The sequence below is a fragment of the Hylobates moloch genome, unplaced genomic scaffold, assembly GCF_009828535.3.
Source record: "Hylobates moloch isolate HMO894 unplaced genomic scaffold, HMol_V3 SCAFFOLD_3, whole genome shotgun sequence".
NCBI classification, from domain to species: domain Eukaryota; kingdom Metazoa; phylum Chordata; class Mammalia; order Primates; family Hylobatidae; genus Hylobates; species Hylobates moloch.
This window is the reverse complement of record NW_026652278.1, coordinates 18,779,753-18,800,369: the sequence shown is the minus strand read 5'-3', so window position 1 is coordinate 18,800,369 and position 20,617 is coordinate 18,779,753. Positions and strand designations below refer to the sequence as shown.

Genomic DNA, 20,617 nt, shown 5'->3' with positions numbered 1-20,617 from the left:
GCTCCTGAAGCTCTGGGGCTTCGTAGCACAGGAACATGCATGCCTGCAGGAGGGCGCACTTCCTCTAAGCACCTGTCCTAAACAGGATGCTCTGAGCACACAGTGGCTTCCTGGGAATCCCACGTCCTGTGCAGCATCTATAGTTCTGGGCCTCTATTGTTTCACAGCATGAAAGGCAAACAATAGAAATTATTTTTAACAATAATAAACAATTTTTCTTATTTTTTAATTCAGCCTCCATAGAGACTGTCAAAAATGACTAATGCTGACTATATTGCAACTCTATTATCATTACTGAAATTAACATTTAGTGGATGCTTTTGTGTGCCACTATACCAAACACTTTGATATGCACGTTCTCATTCTTTATTTTTATCTTTTTTTACAATTTTTTAAATTGAGATAGGGTCTTGCAAGTTTGCCCAGGCTGGTCTTGAACTCCTAGGCCCAAGTGATCCTCCTGCCTCAGCCTCTCAAGTAGCTGGTACTATAGGCCCACACCACCATGCCCAGCCAGGTTCTCATTTAGTCCTCATAATCAATACTGCCCTTAGACACAGGCAAGCAGGGCCCCTGCCCTAACCCCATTCCTTCTTCAAAAATGTCTAAGTGTGCACTGGTACCTGGGATCGCTGGGGCCAGCAGTGCTGTCTGGATAGGGACTCTGAGCCTCCTCTTCACAGATCTCTCTAGTGATTCTCTGCATCTCTCCTATACTGTGCAAGAGGTTGGCCAGATGCCCCAAGGAGCCCCAGGAGTCATGCCAATGGGTTTCTTGGGGCCCTGGAGTTGGCTCTATTCTAGGGGACAAGCCTAGCAAGCAATCACTTTCTCAGGCTGGTGTGGCATTTCTTTTCCATGATTGAAACAGATTGATCTGTTGACACACTGCTTTGGGTGACTCAAATTGTTTATATAAACAGGAGCCCTACAAAAAAAATTTGCCCAGGGCCCCATCTACTCTAGGGATAGGCCTGCTCAAAGCAATCATATAAGGTATGCATTCCCTGCCTACCTCAGGGACAGAGAAACGCATTTGGAATCACTAACTTCCCAAAGTAACATATTTAGTGAGTAGAAGAGCTGGGAGTCAAATTCTGGAATGTCCAACCTCAAAGGCACACTTAACTAATCTCCTAGATTTCCTTATCTGCCTCCACTAAGATATGGATATCCCAATGATGATTGCCTTTCCTGTATCCAGAACTCTCTCTGATACTGTTAATTCTCTTGTTCCCTCGTGAGGGAATCTGCTGATAAGTCATTATCCAGCATGCTTTCATTAAACTTCAGCTTACCTGGCTTCCCCTTGCCTTCCTGCCTTCTCCTCCCAACAGATCTTATCTCTTTCAAGAGCAACAGTGGCTCATTCCAAAAATATCTGATTTGAGTCTCTTTGAGTAGAAACATTCCACAGAAGCACCGAAGTCATTCAGAATAAAGTGTTAGCTCCAGCAGAAATCTACATGTTTCATTTTTATTCCTATTTGTGGAATAAAACATTTTTTCCTCAATAAAGGGATTCTAGGTATCCACTAGTATGTGGATCTGATTTTTGAGGGAGGTGTCCTTTGCTGTAATAGGCATACTCAGCTGGTTCTGAACAAAGTCTTCTTAGCAGAGCTTGTAAGCGGACAGGGCAGAAGGCATGGCTTCTCCATCCCTGCTCCCTGCTCCCCTAAAAAGGGATGTGCCTGGAATCACGAAGAGAAGACTGTTAAGAATAAGAGACAAGGAGCTGTCACCATCAGCAGCTGTTGAAGTCAGTGTCCTGTCTTGCCTGAGCACTGATCTGCTTGTCAGCCCTCTCTGTCCCAGCCAAAGCTCTGTATAGTCACAGTGAGATACCGCTTCACACCCACTAGGATGGCTAGAATAAACAAGTCAGATAAGGCCAGGTGCCGTGGCTCATGCCTATAATCCCAGCACTTTGGGAGGTGGAGACAGGAGGGTCACCTGAGGTCAAGAGTTCCAGACCAGCCTGGCCAACATGGTGAAACCCCATCTCTACTAAAAGTACAAAATTAGCCAGGTATGGTGGCACGTGCCTGTAATCCAAACTACTTGGGAGACTGAGGCAGGAGAATCATTTGAACTCAGGAGGCAGAGGTTGCAGTGAGCCGAGATCAGGCTATTGCACTCCAGCCTGGGCAACAAAGCAAAACTCCGTCTCAAAAAAAAAAAAAAAGGCAGATAATAGCAAGTGTTAGCAAGGATGTGGAGAAACTGGGACCTTAATATGCTGCTGGTGGGAATGTAAAATGGAGTAACTGCTTTGTAAAATGATCTAGAAGTCCTTCAGAAGGTTAGACATAGAGTTATTATATGACCCAGAAATTCCACTCCTAGGTATATACCAAAGAGCCCTGAACATATATATCCACATAAAAACCTGTATATGAAGATTCTTTTGATGTGTTCATACACATGTGTGTGAAGTGTGCCACCCTCGAACCTTGTTATGACATTGGCACATTACCCATCTGACATGAAAAAAGAAAAAAAATACCTTGTATATGGATATGCATAGAGGCATTATTCATAAGTTCCAAAAGTTGGAAACATCCCAAATGTCCATCAGCTGGTGTAAGCAGAAACAAATTGTGGAATTTCCATATGGTGAAACAGTATTTGGCCATAACAAGGAATAAAGTACTGACACGTGCTACAACATGGGTGAACCCTGAAAACATGCTAAGTGAAAGAAGCCATAAACGAAAGACCACATATTATAAATTCCATTCACATGAAATATCCAGAATAGGGAAATCTAAGAGGCAGAAAGTAGATTTTGATTTCTTAAGGCTGAGAGATAGGGGTGAAGAGGTTGGGGTGGGGAGGCAATAGCTAAAGGGTACAGGGTTTCTTTTGAGGCAATGAAAATATATATGTAACATATCAGTTGCATACTAAAACACACTGAACTGTAGACTTTAAATGGATGAATTTTACAGCATATGAATTATAACTCAATAAAGCTGTTGAAAGCTGATTGCAACAAAACAGAACATCTGAACTCCCTTGCTTCAGCTAAACTGAATCCAATTCAACTCTGGCTGTCCAAGAATGCTGAGGAATACATTATGCTTCCTGGTTCATTTGACTTAACTTCATACATTCGTAGGGACCATAGTTAATCGCCTTCTGCTTCCTGTACCAATTCTAGTGCTGACTTTGACAAGGTGTGAGCAGTTGGGTAGATATCATCTTCATTAACAAAGGCACCATGATAACTTCAAAGTCTGAAAACTCCTAAGTGCAATAACTCTATCCTCAGAGTGGGCCTTCTCCACCTCTTTCCCAGGCAGAGGGATGAGTGACACGTTTTAATGAACTTCACTGAAAAGAAGCCTCAACAAGTTCTCTCAATATTAAAACGCTTTCTTTTTATTTTATTTTATTTTTTTAGAACATTTCATAAGACGAGCCCTCCCTATACAGTGACACAACTTGGACCTCAACTTTACTTATCTTTTGCTAGCCTCCATCTCCCCCCTTGAATATTTCCTTTCCATTCATCCTTTGTCATATGAAATAATAGCATCTACAGATAGAGATCTTTCTTTTCCATCATACTTCCTATTACTGACAATTACTCATACCAAGTTCGGAAAGAGATACGTTTGTTACCGAAGATCATAAAATCCTGGACAAAAATATCCTCGGAATTTAGCTCCATAGCTATACTTATGTTACATTCTCCATCTCTCCCACTCTCACCCCCATTAATTATATATTAAGGATAGTGTTTCCTTTGAGAACACATTACAGAAGAATGATGTGGATAGTACTCTCTTAATTACGCCAATCACAAAACACAAAACCATGTCCAGAGAGGGTTATTTTACTTACCAAAAGGATCAACGCTGTTACATACATGCCCACGTGGGCAGTAGTCCTCGGGACAGAGATACAGCAAATGAGTGATAGTGGCACACCTATGAGCGGCGAAGGAGGTCCCAGAGACCCTCCGGTCCTCAACAATCAGTCTCTTTCTGTTCGAGCCCCTGGCACTGGTTCTCTCAGATGAGGTGACTTTGCTTTTCTCAGAACTGCACAATTTCCCCAGACACTTTAGACCAAGGAAGGCAGGCATCTTGGCATGGATTTCCAAGAAATGAGAAATGGGCAGCGGGGGCCCAAGGAGCGGTGCTGCCCCACAATTCTCTCCGTTCCCCTGGCTCCTTACTGTCTCCTTTTCTCACTGCCCAGCAAAGAAGATTAAGGGAGATGTATTTAAGTGATTACCCTCAAGAGCTTAGGGCGCCATATTCTCAGTCAGATGACTAGGTATAAAAACAGCCACTACCAGGAACTCGAGACTGTCAGTCTCAGACATGAATGCATATTTGAAAATCAGATTAATATCCAGAACAAGAGAAAGAATATAGCTGCCATATCTAAAAGAATTCTCCTGCAAATACTCCTAGAATATTCAGTATCATCTGGTAAGAGTATTGAGAATAGGGCTAGGGATATATACACATATTTTATATAATCTAAAAATGTCTATCAGAAAAATCCCAGAGTAATAATTCCAAGTTTTCCAGTATTTCAGATCTCACAGGTGGAGGTGGGGGAGGCTCGATAAAGATCCTCAGCTTCAATTCGTGACAAATCCAGCTCTCAGCCATAGTAAACAATCATTTCCTTTCCATTTTCTAGAAGGGGACCCCTCCCCTCAGTACCAGGAAAATCCTTCTGCCTCATTCCTTAATGTTTCATGGGTTTTCTGTGATGGCAGAATCATATGATGGAGACAGAATTAACATGTGGGTAGCTTCAGCTTTACACAAAGTTACAAGCTAGAAGGACCTTCATGGAATTAGTGTATTGATATAAAAAGGACAACCCCAGTAATTATCATTTACTCTTTAACATCCACACAGTAAGATGCAGTACAATATGTGACCGTCTACAACCACACAAAAGTCACAAGTCAAAATGAATAAACTCACACTCCTTCTCCTGTCATTGGGCTATTATGTTCTAATATAAATTCCTTTTCATTAAAACCCTAGAATAGAAATATAGAGCTGAAAAGGTCATCAAAGGTAATCTAGTCCAGTAGTTCCCAAATATTGCTGTGCGTAAGAACCATCTGCAGGTGCAGTTGCTCATGTCTGTAATCCTAGCACTTTGGGAGGCTGAGGTGGGAGGATTGCTTGAGGCCACTTCAAGACCAGCCCTGGCAACATAGCAAGACTCTGTCGCTACAGAAAAAAAAAAAAAAAAAATTACAACATTGGCCAAGTGTGGTGTCATGCATCTGTAGTCCCAGCTACTCGGGAGGCTGAGGCAGGAGGATTGGTTGAGCCCAGGAGTTTGAGGTTACAGTGAGCTACAATTGTGCCACTGTACTCCTAGGTGACCAGGCAAGACTCTGTCTCAAAACAAAAAATCTGTAGAACTTTTGAAAAATACAAAATACATATATATGGGATTCTTGCACGTAGAGGTCATGAACTTACATTTCTTTTCATTTTTTATACTTTAAGTTCTAGGGTACATGTGCACAATGTGCAGGTTTGTTATGTATATATACATGTACCATGTTGGTGTGCTGCACCCATTAACTCGTCATTTACATTTCTAAACGTTCTCCCAGACTAGTGCCAGCACTCAGGAAGCACTGATCTATGCCAGCCTTTAAGATGAGGAAGGTAAGTCTCAGAGAAGATGTGACTTTCTCAGGACAATGCAGAAAGCCTAGGGTGGAGCCAGGTCTTCTGACTCCCATGCTATGACTCTTCCTATCCAATAGTCAGGTGCTTCCACAAAGTCCCCAGGCGGATGAAGCAGAGAAAGGAAATTCTTGCTTCTTTTGTTACTAGTTCCTAATCTATTGGCAACACAATTCAAGAACCTGAAAATTCCAATTTGCTAGAATTATTCTATGCCAATGGGAAGCACTGTGGGAATGGAAGAAACAGACGCTGCCTAGAGGCACTCAGACTGAGGTGGACTTGGGGAAAGTGGGAACATGGGACTTCTACCACTACCGAAGTCACACCTCAAAATTTCTGCTCCAAAATTCTGGCAATTAAGCCCAACACCAACCTCCGAAGTCTTCCTCTAAAAACAGTTTACAAAGCAGGTCAAACAATCTGTATGTGTTCTTTTCCCTGCTTGCCTATTTTGAAGAACCTTCAGATATACAATGTAAGATGTTCTATCAATGTTTCTCAAAACGGGGGTAAGGGATAAAAGACTACATATTAGGTGCAGTGTACACTGCTCGGGTGATGGGTGCACCAAAATCTCAGAAATCACCACTAAGAACTTATCCATGTCACCAAACATCACCTGTTCCCTCCAAAACTATTGAAATTTAAAAAAAAGAAAAGAGAGCCAAATCATGAGTGAACTCCCATTCACAATTGCTTCAAAGAGAATAAAATACCTAGGAATCCAACTTACAAGGGTTGTGAAGGACCTCTTCAAGGAGAACTACAAACCACTGCTCAATGAAATAAAAGAGGATACAAACAAATGGAAGAACATTCCATGCTCATGGGTTGGAAGAATCAATACTGTGAAAATGGCCATACTGCCCAAGGTAATTTATAAATTCAATGCCATCCCCATCAAGCTACCAATGACTTTCTTCACAGAATTGGAAAAAACTACTTTAAAGTTCATATGGAACCAAAAAAGAGCCTGCATCACCAAGTCAATCCTAAGCCAAAAGAACAAAGCTGGAGGCATCACGCTACCTGACTTCAAACTATACTACAAGGCTACAGTAACCAAAACAGCATGGTACTGGTACCACAACAGAGACATAGATCAACGGAACAGAACAGAGCCCTCAGAAATAATGACGCATATCTACAACTATCTGATCTTTGACAAACCTGACAAAAACAAGAAATGGGGAAAGGATTCCGTATTTAATAAATGGTGCTGGGAAAACTGGCTAGCCATATGTAGAAAGCTGAAATTGGATCCCTTCCTTACACCTTATACAAAAATTAATTCAAGATGGATTAAAGACTTACATGTTAGACCTAAAACCATAAAAACCCTAGAAGAAAGCCTAGGCAATACCATTCAGGACACAGGCGTGGGCAAGGACTTCATGTCTAAAACACCAAAAGCAATGGCAACAAAAGCCAAAATTGACAAATGGGATCTAATTAAACTCAAGAGCTTCTGCACAGCAAAAGAAACTCCCGTCAGAGTGAACAGGCAACCTACAGAATGGGAGAACATTTTTGCAACCTACTCATCTGACAAAGGGCTAATATCCAGAATCTACAATGAACTCAAACAAATTTACAAGAAAAAAACAACCCCATCAAAAAGTGGGCAAAGGACATGAACAGGCATTTCTCAAAAGAAGACATTTATGCAGACAAAAAACACATGAAGAAATGCTCATCATCACTGGCCATCAGAGAAATGCAAATCAAAACCACAATGAGATACCATCTCACACCAGTTAGAATGGCCATCATTAAAAAGTGAGGAAATAACAGGTGCTGGAGAGGATGTGGAGAAATAGGAACACTTTTACACTGTTGGTGGGACTGTAAACTAGTTCAACCATTGTGGAAGTCAGTGTGGCGATTCCTCAGGGATCTAGAACTAGAAATACCATTTGACCCAGCCATCCCATTACTGGGTATATACCCAAAGGACTATAAATCATGCTGCTATGAAGACACATGCACACGTATGTTTGTTGTGGCACTATTCACAATAGCAAAGAGTTGGAATCAACCCAAATGTCCAACAACGATAGACTGGATTAAGAAAATGTGGTACATATACACCATGGAATACTATGCAGCCATAAAAAATGATGAGTTCGTGTCCTTTGTAGGGACATGGATGAAACTGGAAAACATCATTCTCAGTAAACTATCGCAAGGACAAAAAACCAAACACCGCATGTTCTCACTCATAGGTGGGAATTGAACAATGAGAACTCATGGACACAGGAAGGAGAACATCACACTCCGGGGACTGTGGTGGGTTGGGGGGAGGGGGGAGGGACAGCATTAGGAGATATACCTAATGCTAAATGACGAGTTAATGGGTACAGCACATCAACATGGCACATGGATACATATGTAACAAACCTGCACATTGTGCACATGTACCCTAAAACCTAAAGTATAATAATAAAAATAAATAAATAAATAAATAAATAAGAATAAAAAGGGCTTAGTTTAATCTCCAAAAAAAGAAAAAAAGAAAAGAAAAGATATACAACTGGAAAAAAAACAAAGTGACATTCATCCATCAAAAAAAACCATATTTCCCACGATGTGATTTCTGGGCCAATTTGCTTAAGAAGGAGATCCCCGAGGGCCACCTCAGCCCTACCAGGTTCTTCTAAAGTGTTTTCTAATAAACACTGTAGTGTGGGAACCCCTGCCTTTCACTGTTAATTCTTTCTTGCTGGGTTTCCTAGAGCTCTGCTCTTTGCAAACTGAGAACCTGAGCAGCTACTTGCTTATATGTGCTTACATGGTCTTTTTGTGAAATATAGATGTATTTATATAGAGGAACATGATACAGCCACTTTGAAGGCAGGCTCTGGAACACAGTAACAATGCACAAACATAGACTTTGGACAGAAAACAGACTATTTCCTTCAAACCCAGCATCTTCCTGACCTGGAAAAAAGGTAACTCTTCCATAACAAAGCTGTTCAGCTTTCTTGGTCCCTAAACTCGTCAAGCATTGCCCACAAAAACTATTTCCACTGCATTAACTCTACCTCAGTGCTTAGCCATTATAGCTGCAGAGCATACACAGAACACTCCTAAATTTTTTTTACAAGTTTACAGATCCATCTATTTAGTTCAAGATGCAACTGTCTTCTAAGAGCCTGTGAAAAGGAAAAGAAAATAAATTCTTATTCAATAACAGAATTATACGTAAGAATTTTGATACTTTTTTAGGTCAAGATGCAAAGTAAACTACAAATGGATCATGAAGACGGCTAATGAGAAAAACAAATGGTTGCTTGCATTTAAAGACAACCGAACTACATATAAACGTGAGGGGGCCGACTCCATTCTCAGGCAGTGGAGAGGGATGAGAGTTCAGATGCTGGCAGCAGTGACTGCAGACACCTGTGAACTAAGTTCCACTCCCCAAGTGCTCAGAGCTTTTCACTTACCCTCCTCCACATGGCTCCGGTTAAACACCTCACAGAGACCAAGCCTCCAGTCTTAAAAATAGACTTGCAGTGGTATCTGCCTGACAGCAACCTCTTCACCCAGGAAAGCACAGTTAGGGAAGACCCTAAAGAAGCACCAGTGGATTCAGGTCTTTCATTGCTGCCTTCTGCCACAGCCCACGTAAAAATACAGTCACAGTAATCACAAAGGAGTGCGGTGGGTTTTGTGACCGTTTCTGTGGTTCTATGATATGATGTGACAATGCACCACATTACAAAGCTAATGATAATTACAAATGTTGAACTTCTGCCCAAGATTTTGCCAGCCTGTGTATCTTATCAGATAGAAAATTCCTAATCTTTCTAGAAGCAGTTCCACTGTACCTACTCAAGCTCTTCTTTGATAAACTATGAAAATGAACCATCAGTGGGAAAATTCACCAAGGGGCACTGAGGACACCCAGCCTTTGCATGCTGTAGGAGCTCAACAAACACCTGATGTGATGAGCCCCAGCCCAAAGCCAGGCATTTGGGGGCTACACAGTGCTTGGCGAACAGATGCCTCAATTACTGCTCTTTCTTCATCAGTCACGGTGATTCTCCACAAATGAACACGGACTTTATTCTATATAGTGATTTAAGTCTTTTTTCTCAGACAAGTGTCCCCTCCCTGCTTAAATCATCTGCTAGGATCTACTTGCTTCTCACTAAAGAATAAAATTTTCTCAGACAGCAAATTGCCACCTTACAATGTGAATATTTATGGAATTTAGTTTGCCAAGGAAATGGTCTGCAGTTAGCCTGTGGCCTCGTCAGTGATAATGGGGTTACTTTTCATTTTTGTTGTTGTTTCTTAATCAAAATGAACGAACAAAAAGAGCTCAGCATGCCTTCCAAAAACACCTGCAGTTGCTCACAAGTCAGAATGATCTTTGCTGCTAAACAGAACATATTAACTGGGAAGGCTGTGAAAAGGGGGTGCAATTGGACTTCCAGACAGTGATGACTCGGCCCATTTGAGGTTCTCCCACTCAGCAGTGGCTATCCCTGCTCCCTGCTCCCCACAAGTCCTAAAGTTCAGTCCTTCTGCATGGTCAGCCCTGGGCATCTTCTCTGCAAAGCCCAATGTTTAAAGGGTCTTACCCATCCCTCCAAAGCAGGCTGTGATTTTCTGAGCATACTGGCATAGGCTCCGGTCTGGGCAGGTCTCCTCTGGAAGGCCTGCTTCCTCCATCCCTCTGCATGCAGCTGCTTCTCTTCCTGTAATGCCACTTGCCCAAAACCTGCTCAAAATGGAACAAGCAGCCAAACACCCTCTTCCATATCTTCTCCATTAATAATTCAGATACTACATAAAATCTGCTGAGCATTCAGGATTAAGAGCACCACGGCACTCTGAGGACTGAAGCATAATTAGTTTAACAGGCATCAAGTGTCTCAAATTACTCTCTGACAATACTCTGCATAGGCAACGTTCCCAAAGAGGAATGAAAGGCAGGCTTGGAATGCCTTCAAGGAAGCAGCCACAGATGAAGATCAGCTCAGAGTGGGGTCACAGGCACCCCCTGAGCTCAAACTCCATATGTTAGACAAGACTCTCCCGTGAATCTTCTCCGTAGAATCAGAGCACTAAGTTGCTGCCCACACATCACAATCCACCAGGCTGCAGTCTTTGTCAGCGGCCAAACCTTCTCTATGCCCTCAACATATCTCTTCATCCTTCCCCTGCTTCTTTTGCTTTTCCTGAAATTCCTCAACCTCCTTCCCACTGGAACTTTCTGAAAATCCACCTGTGCTTAAAAATGCAGCTCAAACATTACCTCCTCCATACGGGCTTCCAGAATCACTCTGGCTAGAATCAGTTTCTTCCTATGTTGTCCCCAGATAGCAGCTCTCCCATGGTATTTGTAATCCTGCCTTGCAATAAGGTTATCTATAGACTGTCTTATTTCTCTTGCCAGCTGCTAAGCTGCTGAAGTGCAGGAGCCTTGCCTTTGTCACCCTGTTTCCTTTACATGAGGCTCTGGACATACTTGGTGCTCAATGCCTTGTAAATAACATTTGGTAATTCTCTATAAGTCACTGTGAAATGAGTAGCCAATAGTTGAAAAGGCAGATATCAAAGACAAAACACACTCTGGCCATTATTAACGCTCTGCTAGGAGAGGAAAATGTACACATTCTATACCATGGTGTCTAAGAACTTCTATACCACATATGTAGCTGCAAGATATAATTATCATCCTCCTGGTTACAGCATAGCTAAGTGCCACTGAACTGGAAGGCACTAAGTGGCAGGCACATGCCCGAGAGGCCCTGGCCAGCTGTGGACATAGGAAGCTGTCCCAGTGGTTGGTAATTAGGAGACAGGCTGTCCTTGCTGGTGGGATAAATAGCTGAGTGTAGAACCAGAAACCCCAGCATCAGCATTTCTCTGCACCTCCCCTGACGGAGGTGCTGACCTTGGAGCAGGTGCACAGTGCCTGCCTGCTCCAGGTTCCCCACCATGGCTCTCCCAGGAGGAAAAATGCAGAGGGAAGCATTTCTAATGGCACCGTTTGAAGTATTTATAATTCGTCTCTCTCAACACTGAAAAGTTCTGACTCACTCTGGCAAACCTCATGTTCACTGTCAATTTACTAGGAAATCTCCAATACCCCAGATAATCTATTTTCTGACTATGCTATTATCAGGGCTTCTCGCTCACTGGCTTCCTTTTTTGAGATCTTTCACATGTGGACTTCAGCTTTAGCTTCACAGAACTCTTGTAGTTTATGATCACAAGAAATATGTAAGCTAGATAAGGAATAGAACAGGAGACTGGTTTAAAATCAGTGCCAGGCCCTTCTCTATCCTTTGAGACTGTGAGCTAACTAAAACATTCATTAAGTGCCTACAACAGGATGGGCCAGGTGTCAGCAGTCTTAATGATGAATAACGTAGGGGCCCACAAAGAGCACACGCATTAGCAGGAAACCAGGCGTGGGTGTGCCTAACTACAGTGCAACTTGGTAAATACCATGCCAGTGTATCGTTACAGCAGTAAGAGTTTGGGGGTTTGGCTTAGAGTTTGGGGATATGGTTAATGATCTCTTTTAATTTTCTGTCTTTTAAAATTTTTTTAATGTTTCTCTCTTTTTAAAAAAATTTTATTCTTTTTTTTTTTTTGAGACGGAATCTCGCTCTGTCACCCAGGCTGGAGTGCAGTGGTGTGATCTTGGCTCACTGCAACCTCTGCCTCCTGGGTTCAAGCAATTCTCCTGCCTCAGCCTCCCAAGTGGCTGGGATTACAGGTGTGTGCCACTATGCCTGGCTAATTTTTGTATCTTTAGTAGAGACAGGGTTTCACCATGTTGGCCAGGCTGGTCTCGAAGGCTGGCCTCAGGTGATCTGCCCACCTCAGCCTCCCAAAGTGTTGGGATTACAGGTGTGAGCCACAGCCTAATGTTTCTTTCATAATAAAAGAAAATGTTCCACACTTTAGGAGGCCGAGGCGGGCGGATCACAAGATCAGGAGATCGAGACCACCCTGGCTAACATGGTGAAACCCCATCTCTACTAAAAATACAAAAAATTAGCCGGGCGTGGTGGCGGGCGCCTGTAGTCCCAGCTACTCAGGAGGCTGAGGCAGGAGAATGGCGTGAACCCCGGAGGCAGAGCTTGCAGTGAGCTGAGATAGCGACACTGCACTCCAGCCTCGGCGAAAGAGCAAGACTCCGTCTCAAAAAAAAAAAAATGCTCCAGAACAGAGATGTGGTGTATGTTTCACACTTTACATGAACAACTTTATGTATTTCTATTGCATTCCCAATGATGACACGCACACACACAAGGCTTTCAGTCCACAAGGGGTGTGTCAAATGTGCTCCCTTGCATTCCCTCTATGCTGCACTCTGATTTTTTGAAAGAGCATGAAAGGGAAAGATTAAGTCACCCTGGTGCTGCTAGGATTGTGAAGATACTGCTGTTCCATCTGGGCCTTGACGACAAACTAACTAAGGGAATAAGGAGGTTAGGGGAGGGCAGAAAAGAACATTCCAAACAGAGGATCCTCCAGAAAAAAGCTTCACTCAGATCACACAAGTTGATGGGAAGGAGGTCAAAGGACATGGAGAAGCTCTTAGAAAGAAAAACCTATCCTTCCACATATAAACAATTCTATTTAGAGAGATAACATGGCGTGACCTTTGAGAAGGCACAAAGCAAGCCTTTAAAAGCATACTCAATTGTCATTCCTTCTTTAGAGTACCGGAATTCTGGGAAAACTGTTGGCATGGATCCACAAATACATTTCACACTGATTCAATATTAACAGCCTCTCTCAGCGCTTGTTTTTTCCAAGTACTTAAAACCACAAATTTGTTAATCATAGCAGAAGTCCTGTGAGATGGAGCCCCCACATCTCAGACTGAGAAACTGAGACCCGGGAGGGTACTGCTTTTCTCTGCATTAAATCCACAGTCAAAATTAGATGTTTGAAAAGAACCTAAGCTTCCCAAAAGGGAATCCAAGGCCTTAATAGGAATAAAACATGCCTTTGGCTATTTTGGAGTTCACAGTTATAGAAGGTTTTAGAATACAGTCTTTTAAATGTGGCTACAGAGAGACAATACCTTTTCTAACAATGGAGAACTTTCTGCTGTCCTCCCACAGTGTGGGCAAATCAGGTGACCTTTTTCCTGAATCCTTTATCTAGAAAGGACGATGTATTGGACACAAAATTGGCAGTCTCTGATATGAAAATGCTTTTGGGCAGAATCATTGTCCAGGCATCACTGAATCTATTGGCTGCCAAGACAGGGTGTGCAATACCTACAACATAATTTTCTGCAGTGTGGAGAGAAAATTCTGGATTTCACATATATATTCTTATTCTTTAAGACTTTACCTATATGTTTAAAAGTGTAGATAATGGTCATATAGCACAAGTTTATTATTTACCAATAAATAATATACATATATATTATGCATTGTTTTTCTTTTTTACTGCTAGGGATGCAAAATCAATAGAGTTTGGAGATCAGGGATTATTCTACCAAAATAAATCACAAAGAAACTAATCAGAACTCAACCAGAGGTAAGTACTAAATTTTTACTCAACAATAGATGAAACTAAAGTTAAAAGTAAAAAACAAACAACAACATGGTCAGTAAATCTGTAGGCTCTGGGAGTAAGAATACCTAGCTCAAATCTTGGTTTTGCTACTTGCTGCTGAGCAACCTCAGGTGGGTTCTTATTGAAGCTTGGTTACTTCATCTGTAAAACAGATATAAGAATATCTCCCTCATGTATATACCAAATAGTTCCTGATATCCTTGATAGTTCCTGGTACATAGAAAGGGCTCCATAAATGTTAATCCAGAGGCTGCAAATTAAAATAGGACTGAAAGTAGAATTTTTTTTAATGGAGGCAGTAGATTGGTCCTGAGATAACTGTGAATGGTGGCATATATATAAAGTAAATTATATCTTAATTTTATAAAGGGAGGAGCCAGTACTCAGATTCAAGCCATTATTGCTGTTTTAGAATCAAAGCCAGCCAGGTATTGCCAGATGTTCACATTTTTATAGGAAATTTCCCAAGTTTCAAACATTTGCAACTCATAAAAAGAAAAATGCACCACTGTCCACGTCTCCACCCTCCAACAAAACAGAACAAAACATGTTCATAGGCCTACCATGGCCTTTAGGCTATCAGTCTGGGATCCACATATTAGTTACTATAAAAGCTGTGATTTAAACCCTCCTACCCACCAAGCTTAAACCAAACAGTTGTGATTTATTTTGGGTACCGGGGGAAGGTAGCAGGGTGCAAGATTTTTAGAAGCATTAGGAAGTTTCCACAGAGAAAATCTATACCTTCCCATTTCTAAAATCAGATTTTAATCTGCTGTGAACCACTGCAAAAGTGACCATGTATTCCCAAAAACAGTGTACGATATTAACTAGTAGCACTTCCAAAGCAAATATTTCCAAATAACAAATACAAGAGCATGTCTGCTCCTTTCCCTATTATATTTTGTTTATTCCTACACATACAGTCTTTTCTCTTTAACCACTAGTAGGATACTATTACACATTTTACTCTACAATTTTTCCCCTTGAATTAATTTGTTTCTTTTATTAAATTAAGGTATAATTTACATACAGCAAAAAGCATAGATCTTAAGTATACAATTTGATGAGTTTTAACAAATGCTTTCACATATGTAAACCACACGTCTGTCAAGATACAGAACACTTCCAGCACTGCAGAAAGTTCCTCTGTGCTCCTTCCCAGTCAATCTCTGCCCTCACACCATAGCCACTGTTCCCATTTCTATCATTTTTTGCACATTCCAGAACTTCATATAAATAGAACCATCCAATATGTACCCTTTCACCCCAGCTTCTTTCACTCAGCATGTTTTTCAGACTCATCCATATTCCCCCATTGAGTTTTACCTCTAGCATGTATCCCAATGCAAAAATAATCACTTCTCTCCAGTGTGTCAGAAATCATCATTTGGGTGCTATTACCTTGCAGTAAACATCCATTCCATGAGATTTTGGAAATGAGAACAAATGCCATGTCTACCTTTGGAGCCCCAAAGCATGCCAGTGTTGACACCATGTCATTGAGGGGATATGGTTGGGGGTCCTTCGAGATGGGCAGTACTAGGGGATGGGCAAACTTAGGGTTGCACCAGATTGAAAGGGGGCAGTGCTTGGGGGAGGGAATCCATTGGAAGAGCTGTTTCTACAAATACTGAATAAAAAAATTGTAAATGGGGAAGTAGTCAATTATGCATCAGCATTAGAGAGGAGGAAGAAAGGAAAGAACACTCAGCCTAGGTGGAGGTGGGAGGAGAGGTGGATAAGTTTGATGACCAAGGGACAAGTGGAGTGAGACAGGGATATTAGTAGATAAGGAAAACAAGATCTAAGATTGTCTCACAAATAGTACCCCACTGGGCCATTCCTTTCTTACATGGGTTCATATTCCCAGCCAAACTGAGGATGGACACTATTTATAGGAGACGGCCCTAATAGAAAAATGGCCAGAAGAAAAAGGACATGGATACTTGATAAGGGGGAAATCAATCTTTCTTTCTCTCATTTATTTATTTAGTTTTTAAGAGATAGGGTCTTGCTATGTTGCCCAGGCTGGATTCAAACTCTAGAGCTCACGGAATCCTCCCACCTAAGCCTCATAGGTAGCTAGGACTAGGTACACACTGCCGTGCCCAGCTTGAAATCAACCTTCAATGTAAGGGGAGGCATCAAAAAGAATCCCAAAGATTAGAGACTGACTGCAAAAAAGTAGAGCCATTTAGATAAGAAACACAGGAAAGATAATGAGTTTTGGTGGAAAGAGGTAACAATGAGCTAATTTCCGATGTAATAAGAAGCTTAAGAGGTCATCAGAACATCCATGAACTGGTGTCCAGCTGGCAGCTGAGAATGCTGCTCTAGGTCTCACGAAAAGTCAGAGCAGGAGGGATAGCTTTCATAGTATCCATCCACCCAGAGGTGAGAGCTGAGCCACAGGCATAGATGAAAGAGAAAATGAATCACTGAACTGTGAACTTCTTGAAAGCAAAGCTAGTCTTCCTCATTTCTATGTCTGTTTCAGGAGAACTGCTTTCCCAAACATTTATGAACTTTGGACCTTAAAATGAATCTTTCATTTGGGTTATCTTGGAAAAAATATGAAAACTGCCCATCTAAGCTCAAATTTACTCAAATTGACCCTGTGCACATAAATGCTTGAGCCTCTTAGCTCATTGCATTAACTAAATGATCTAACTCAGCAGTACTTCCTAGCATCCTAATTAAAGACATGTACATTTTATTGATTAAAATTTCCAGTAACACAGCATAACGCTATTACTTACCCTGTCAAGGAAAGGGAGAGAAGCAGTTTGAAAACAAAACAAAACAAAACAAAACAAACAGCACTCACAGAAGGCTTCCAGCCATCCTTGGATACCACAGAGAATTCGAAAATTTGGTAATTAACCTCACCTAAGAGGATACAGATTTGCAAAAAACAGATCCAGAAAATATTGGATTCCAGGGAATATTACCCCTTTCATAATCCATTTTATGATTATAAATGTGCAATCATCAGTAAAAATGTGCACAGAAAAATCTAAAATGTGGCACAGACCATGATCTGCATCAAGGCAATTCAATCAGCATTTATTGAGCATTTCTTTGTGCACAGCCCTGCAATAGGTATGAAACAGGAGAACAAAGTGCTTTGCTTTTCATTTTCTGATGGAAACCAATGTACTCTTTAAAGCTTACAATATAGGAATTTTCAAGACAAAGCAAACAAAAATAGCCTGCCTCAGGATGAAGTGGGTGGTGGATATCTTCAATAGGACAGATGGATCATCTGGAGCTCCGTGTGTGTGTTGTGGCGGGAGGGAAGGGGGATCTGGGGTTATTTATTTATTTTTGGGGAGGAGAGAATAGCTTGGCATAATTAATTTTTAAACTCACATTGGCATATGGTGCAGCAGGGAAGAAAAGGCAGCCTCAAAATAGAGAACAGAGCAAATGGTGATGCCTAAAAATGTAGAAGGCTAGGAAAAGAGCTTGTTAAGGATACAAATCATAAATGGTTTCAAATCACCATGTTAGAGTGCAAGAAAAAGCTAGTACATCCTTGAAGGCCCACAGAAGGGACTGCAGAACTCATGAACTAGATGGAAACAAAGTCAGACCAGCACAGGCTGAAGAACACGGGCCAAAGGAAACATCACACAAGGTTCCTTGACCATCCCCCATTCCTGCTTTCATTCATATCCTTCCCAAAATGCTGTTCCAGTTCCCCTTCAGGTCTACCCCTCTGTGATGCCTTCTAAATTTGCCCATCTCTGAATTGCTATTTCATCCCTAAAATTTCAAACTTGATTTACAATTCCCTGAAATTATGTCAAAATCAACTCAGTGATTGTTTCTCCCATTTCAATTTTTCTGATATGGAAATAAGATACATACATTAGAGAAAACTGAGAAAATACTAAAATCTACTGAGAAATGGAAATACAATCCCTCCATCCAGAAACCACTATTAATTATTCAGCCAATTTTCTTTTTTTGTTTTTTGTCTGTTTCAGACAGGGTCTTGCTCCCTCACCCAGGAGTGCAGCAACTCGATCTTGGCTCACTGCAACCTCCACCTCCGGGCTCAAGCAATCCTCCCACCTCAGCCTCCCGAGTAGCTGAGACTACGGGGATGTGCCACCACACCCAGCTAATTTTTGTATTTTTTGTAGACATGGACCATTTCACCATATTACCCAGGCTGGTCTTGAACTCCTGGGCCCAAGCGATGAGAAGTTCAAGTCAATCTCAAAGTGTTGGGATTATAGGCGTAAGCTACTGCACCCAGCCTTTCCACAGATTTTTTTCCATGAATTTTTAATGGAGTTCAGATCACATTACATGTGCAATTTTTAACTTTGCTTTTTTGAAACTTCCCCCCATTTATTCAAATATATTGTAATATTTTTAATGTTAAATTTTTTATTGAAATATATATCTTACCTACAAAGTTCACAAATCTCCAGTATATGACTCAGTGAATTTTTACATGTGTGTACAACTATGTAACTACTTCCCAAGTCAGATGAAGATCCAGAACATACCTAACACCCCAGAAGGTTTCCTTACACCGCATCCCCATCCCTCCAGATAGCTACTATTCTGACTCAATCTCATGAAAGATTAGTTTTGCTAGTTTTGAACTTCATGCATGATTCATGTGACAGTATGTTCTCTTCCATGTTTAGCTCCTTTGGCTCAACATAATGCCTATGTGATTCATCCATGCAGTTGTGTGTATCTGCAGTTTATTCTTTTTTATTTCTGGGTAATATTCCGTTGAAAGAATATACCACAATTCATTCGTCCATTCTCCTGTTTGGGGACAATTGGGTTTTTCCAGTTTGGGGCTATTCTGGATAAGCTGCTATGAATATCACTGTACATGTCCATTGGTTGACATTCATGCTATAGATGTATAGTGTATATGTTTATGTTTACGCACACACACGGATGTATCATACAGGTGTATATAGATGTATAGAAGATGCACGTTTCACTTCTGAAGGTGCTGCCAAACACTTTTCCAAAGTGAGTTGCTCAGTTTGTACTCCCACCAGCAATGTAGGAGAATTCCAGTTGTTCCACATCCTTGACAATACTTAGTATTATCAGAACGTCTAATTTTACCCATGCTGATAGACATATAAAACTTCGTAAATAAAGTTTTATTGAAATGGCGTCTCATTGAGGTTTTGATTTGCATTTCACTGATGACTAACGAAAGTGAGACTTTTTTCATATGCTTACTGACCATTCTGGATATGCCGTTTTGTGACGTATACACCCTTGTGAAGTATGGCTTATCTGCCTTTTTCTTATTGATTTGTGAGTTCCTTTTTTAGAGGCAGATTCTCTCTCTGTCACTCAGGCTGGAGTGCAGTGGCACGATCATAGCTCAATGCAGCCTCCAACTCCTGGGATCAAACAATCCTCCCACCTCAGCCTTCTGACTAGCTGAGACTACAGATGTGTGCCACCACACCCAGCTAATTTTGTTTTATTTATTTATTTTTAATTTTTTAGGATAGGATCTGGCTATGTTGCCCGGGCTGGTCTTGAACTCCTGGCCTCAAGTAATCCTCCCATCTTGGCTTCCCAAGGATCTGGATTACAAGTATGAGCCACAACACCTAGCCAGGAGTTATTTATTTATTTATTTATTTATTTTTATTTTTTATTTTCTATTTTTTTAGATGGAGTCTCACTCTGTTGCCCAGGCTGGAGTGCAGTGGTGTAATTCCTGCTCACCGCAACCTCCGCCACCCAGGTTCAAGCAATCCTCCCACTTCAGCCTGCCAAGTAGATGGGACTACAGGCATGTGCCACCATGCCCAGCTAATTTTTGTATTTTTAGTAGAGATGGGGTTTTACCATGTTGGCCAGGGTGGTCTCGAACTCCTGACCTCAGGTGATCCACCTGCCTCAGCCTCCCAAAGTGCTGGGATTACAGGCATGAGCCACCCACGCATGGCCGATTCTTTTTATATATTGGATATGAGTATGTTTTCAGAAAAACATAATGTTACTATCTTCTCCTAGATGATGGCTGGCCTATTCATGTTCTTAATGATGTCCTTTGATGAACAGCTCCTAATGTTAATGTAATTCAATTAGTATTTTTTTTCTTTTATGGCTAGTGTTTGGGTTTGGTCCTGTTTAAAACATCTTTGTTTAATCCATGGTTTTGAAGGTATTCTATGCTTTATTCCAGAAGCTTGTTTTAGCTTTTATGTTCCATCTCAAATTAAATTTAATAAATAGTATAAGATAGGGATCAAGGTTCATTTTTCCCCCACATAGATATCTCATGCTCCAGCACCATTTACTGAAAAATCCACTCTTTCTGCACTGAATTGTAGTGGCACCTGTGTTGTAAATAA

At 41.3% G+C, this 20,617-nt stretch overlaps 1 protein-coding gene and 1 pseudogene across 4 annotated transcripts in view; one reads left to right on the top strand and one right to left on the bottom strand.

Annotated features, from left to right (window-relative positions):
• ABLIM1 (actin binding LIM protein 1) overlaps window positions 1-20,617 on the bottom strand; it is a 339,056-nt gene that overhangs the window by 223,055 nt on the left and 95,384 nt on the right. For 2 of the 4 annotated variants that reach the window (XM_032177146.2, XM_032177153.2), the window contains exon 1: window positions 3,853-4,096. The exons of 1 other annotated variant lie outside the window; for it this stretch is intronic. In XM_032177146.2, the coding sequence (XP_032033037.1) occupies window positions 3,853-4,096 (244 nt within the window). Of the gene's footprint in view, window positions 1-3,852; window positions 4,097-20,617 lie in introns of those variants that run through there. One more of the 4 variants, XM_032177161.2, reaches the window with a different exon arrangement.
• On the top strand, window positions 2,379-2,489 carry LOC116466227 (small nucleolar RNA U13; annotated as a pseudogene).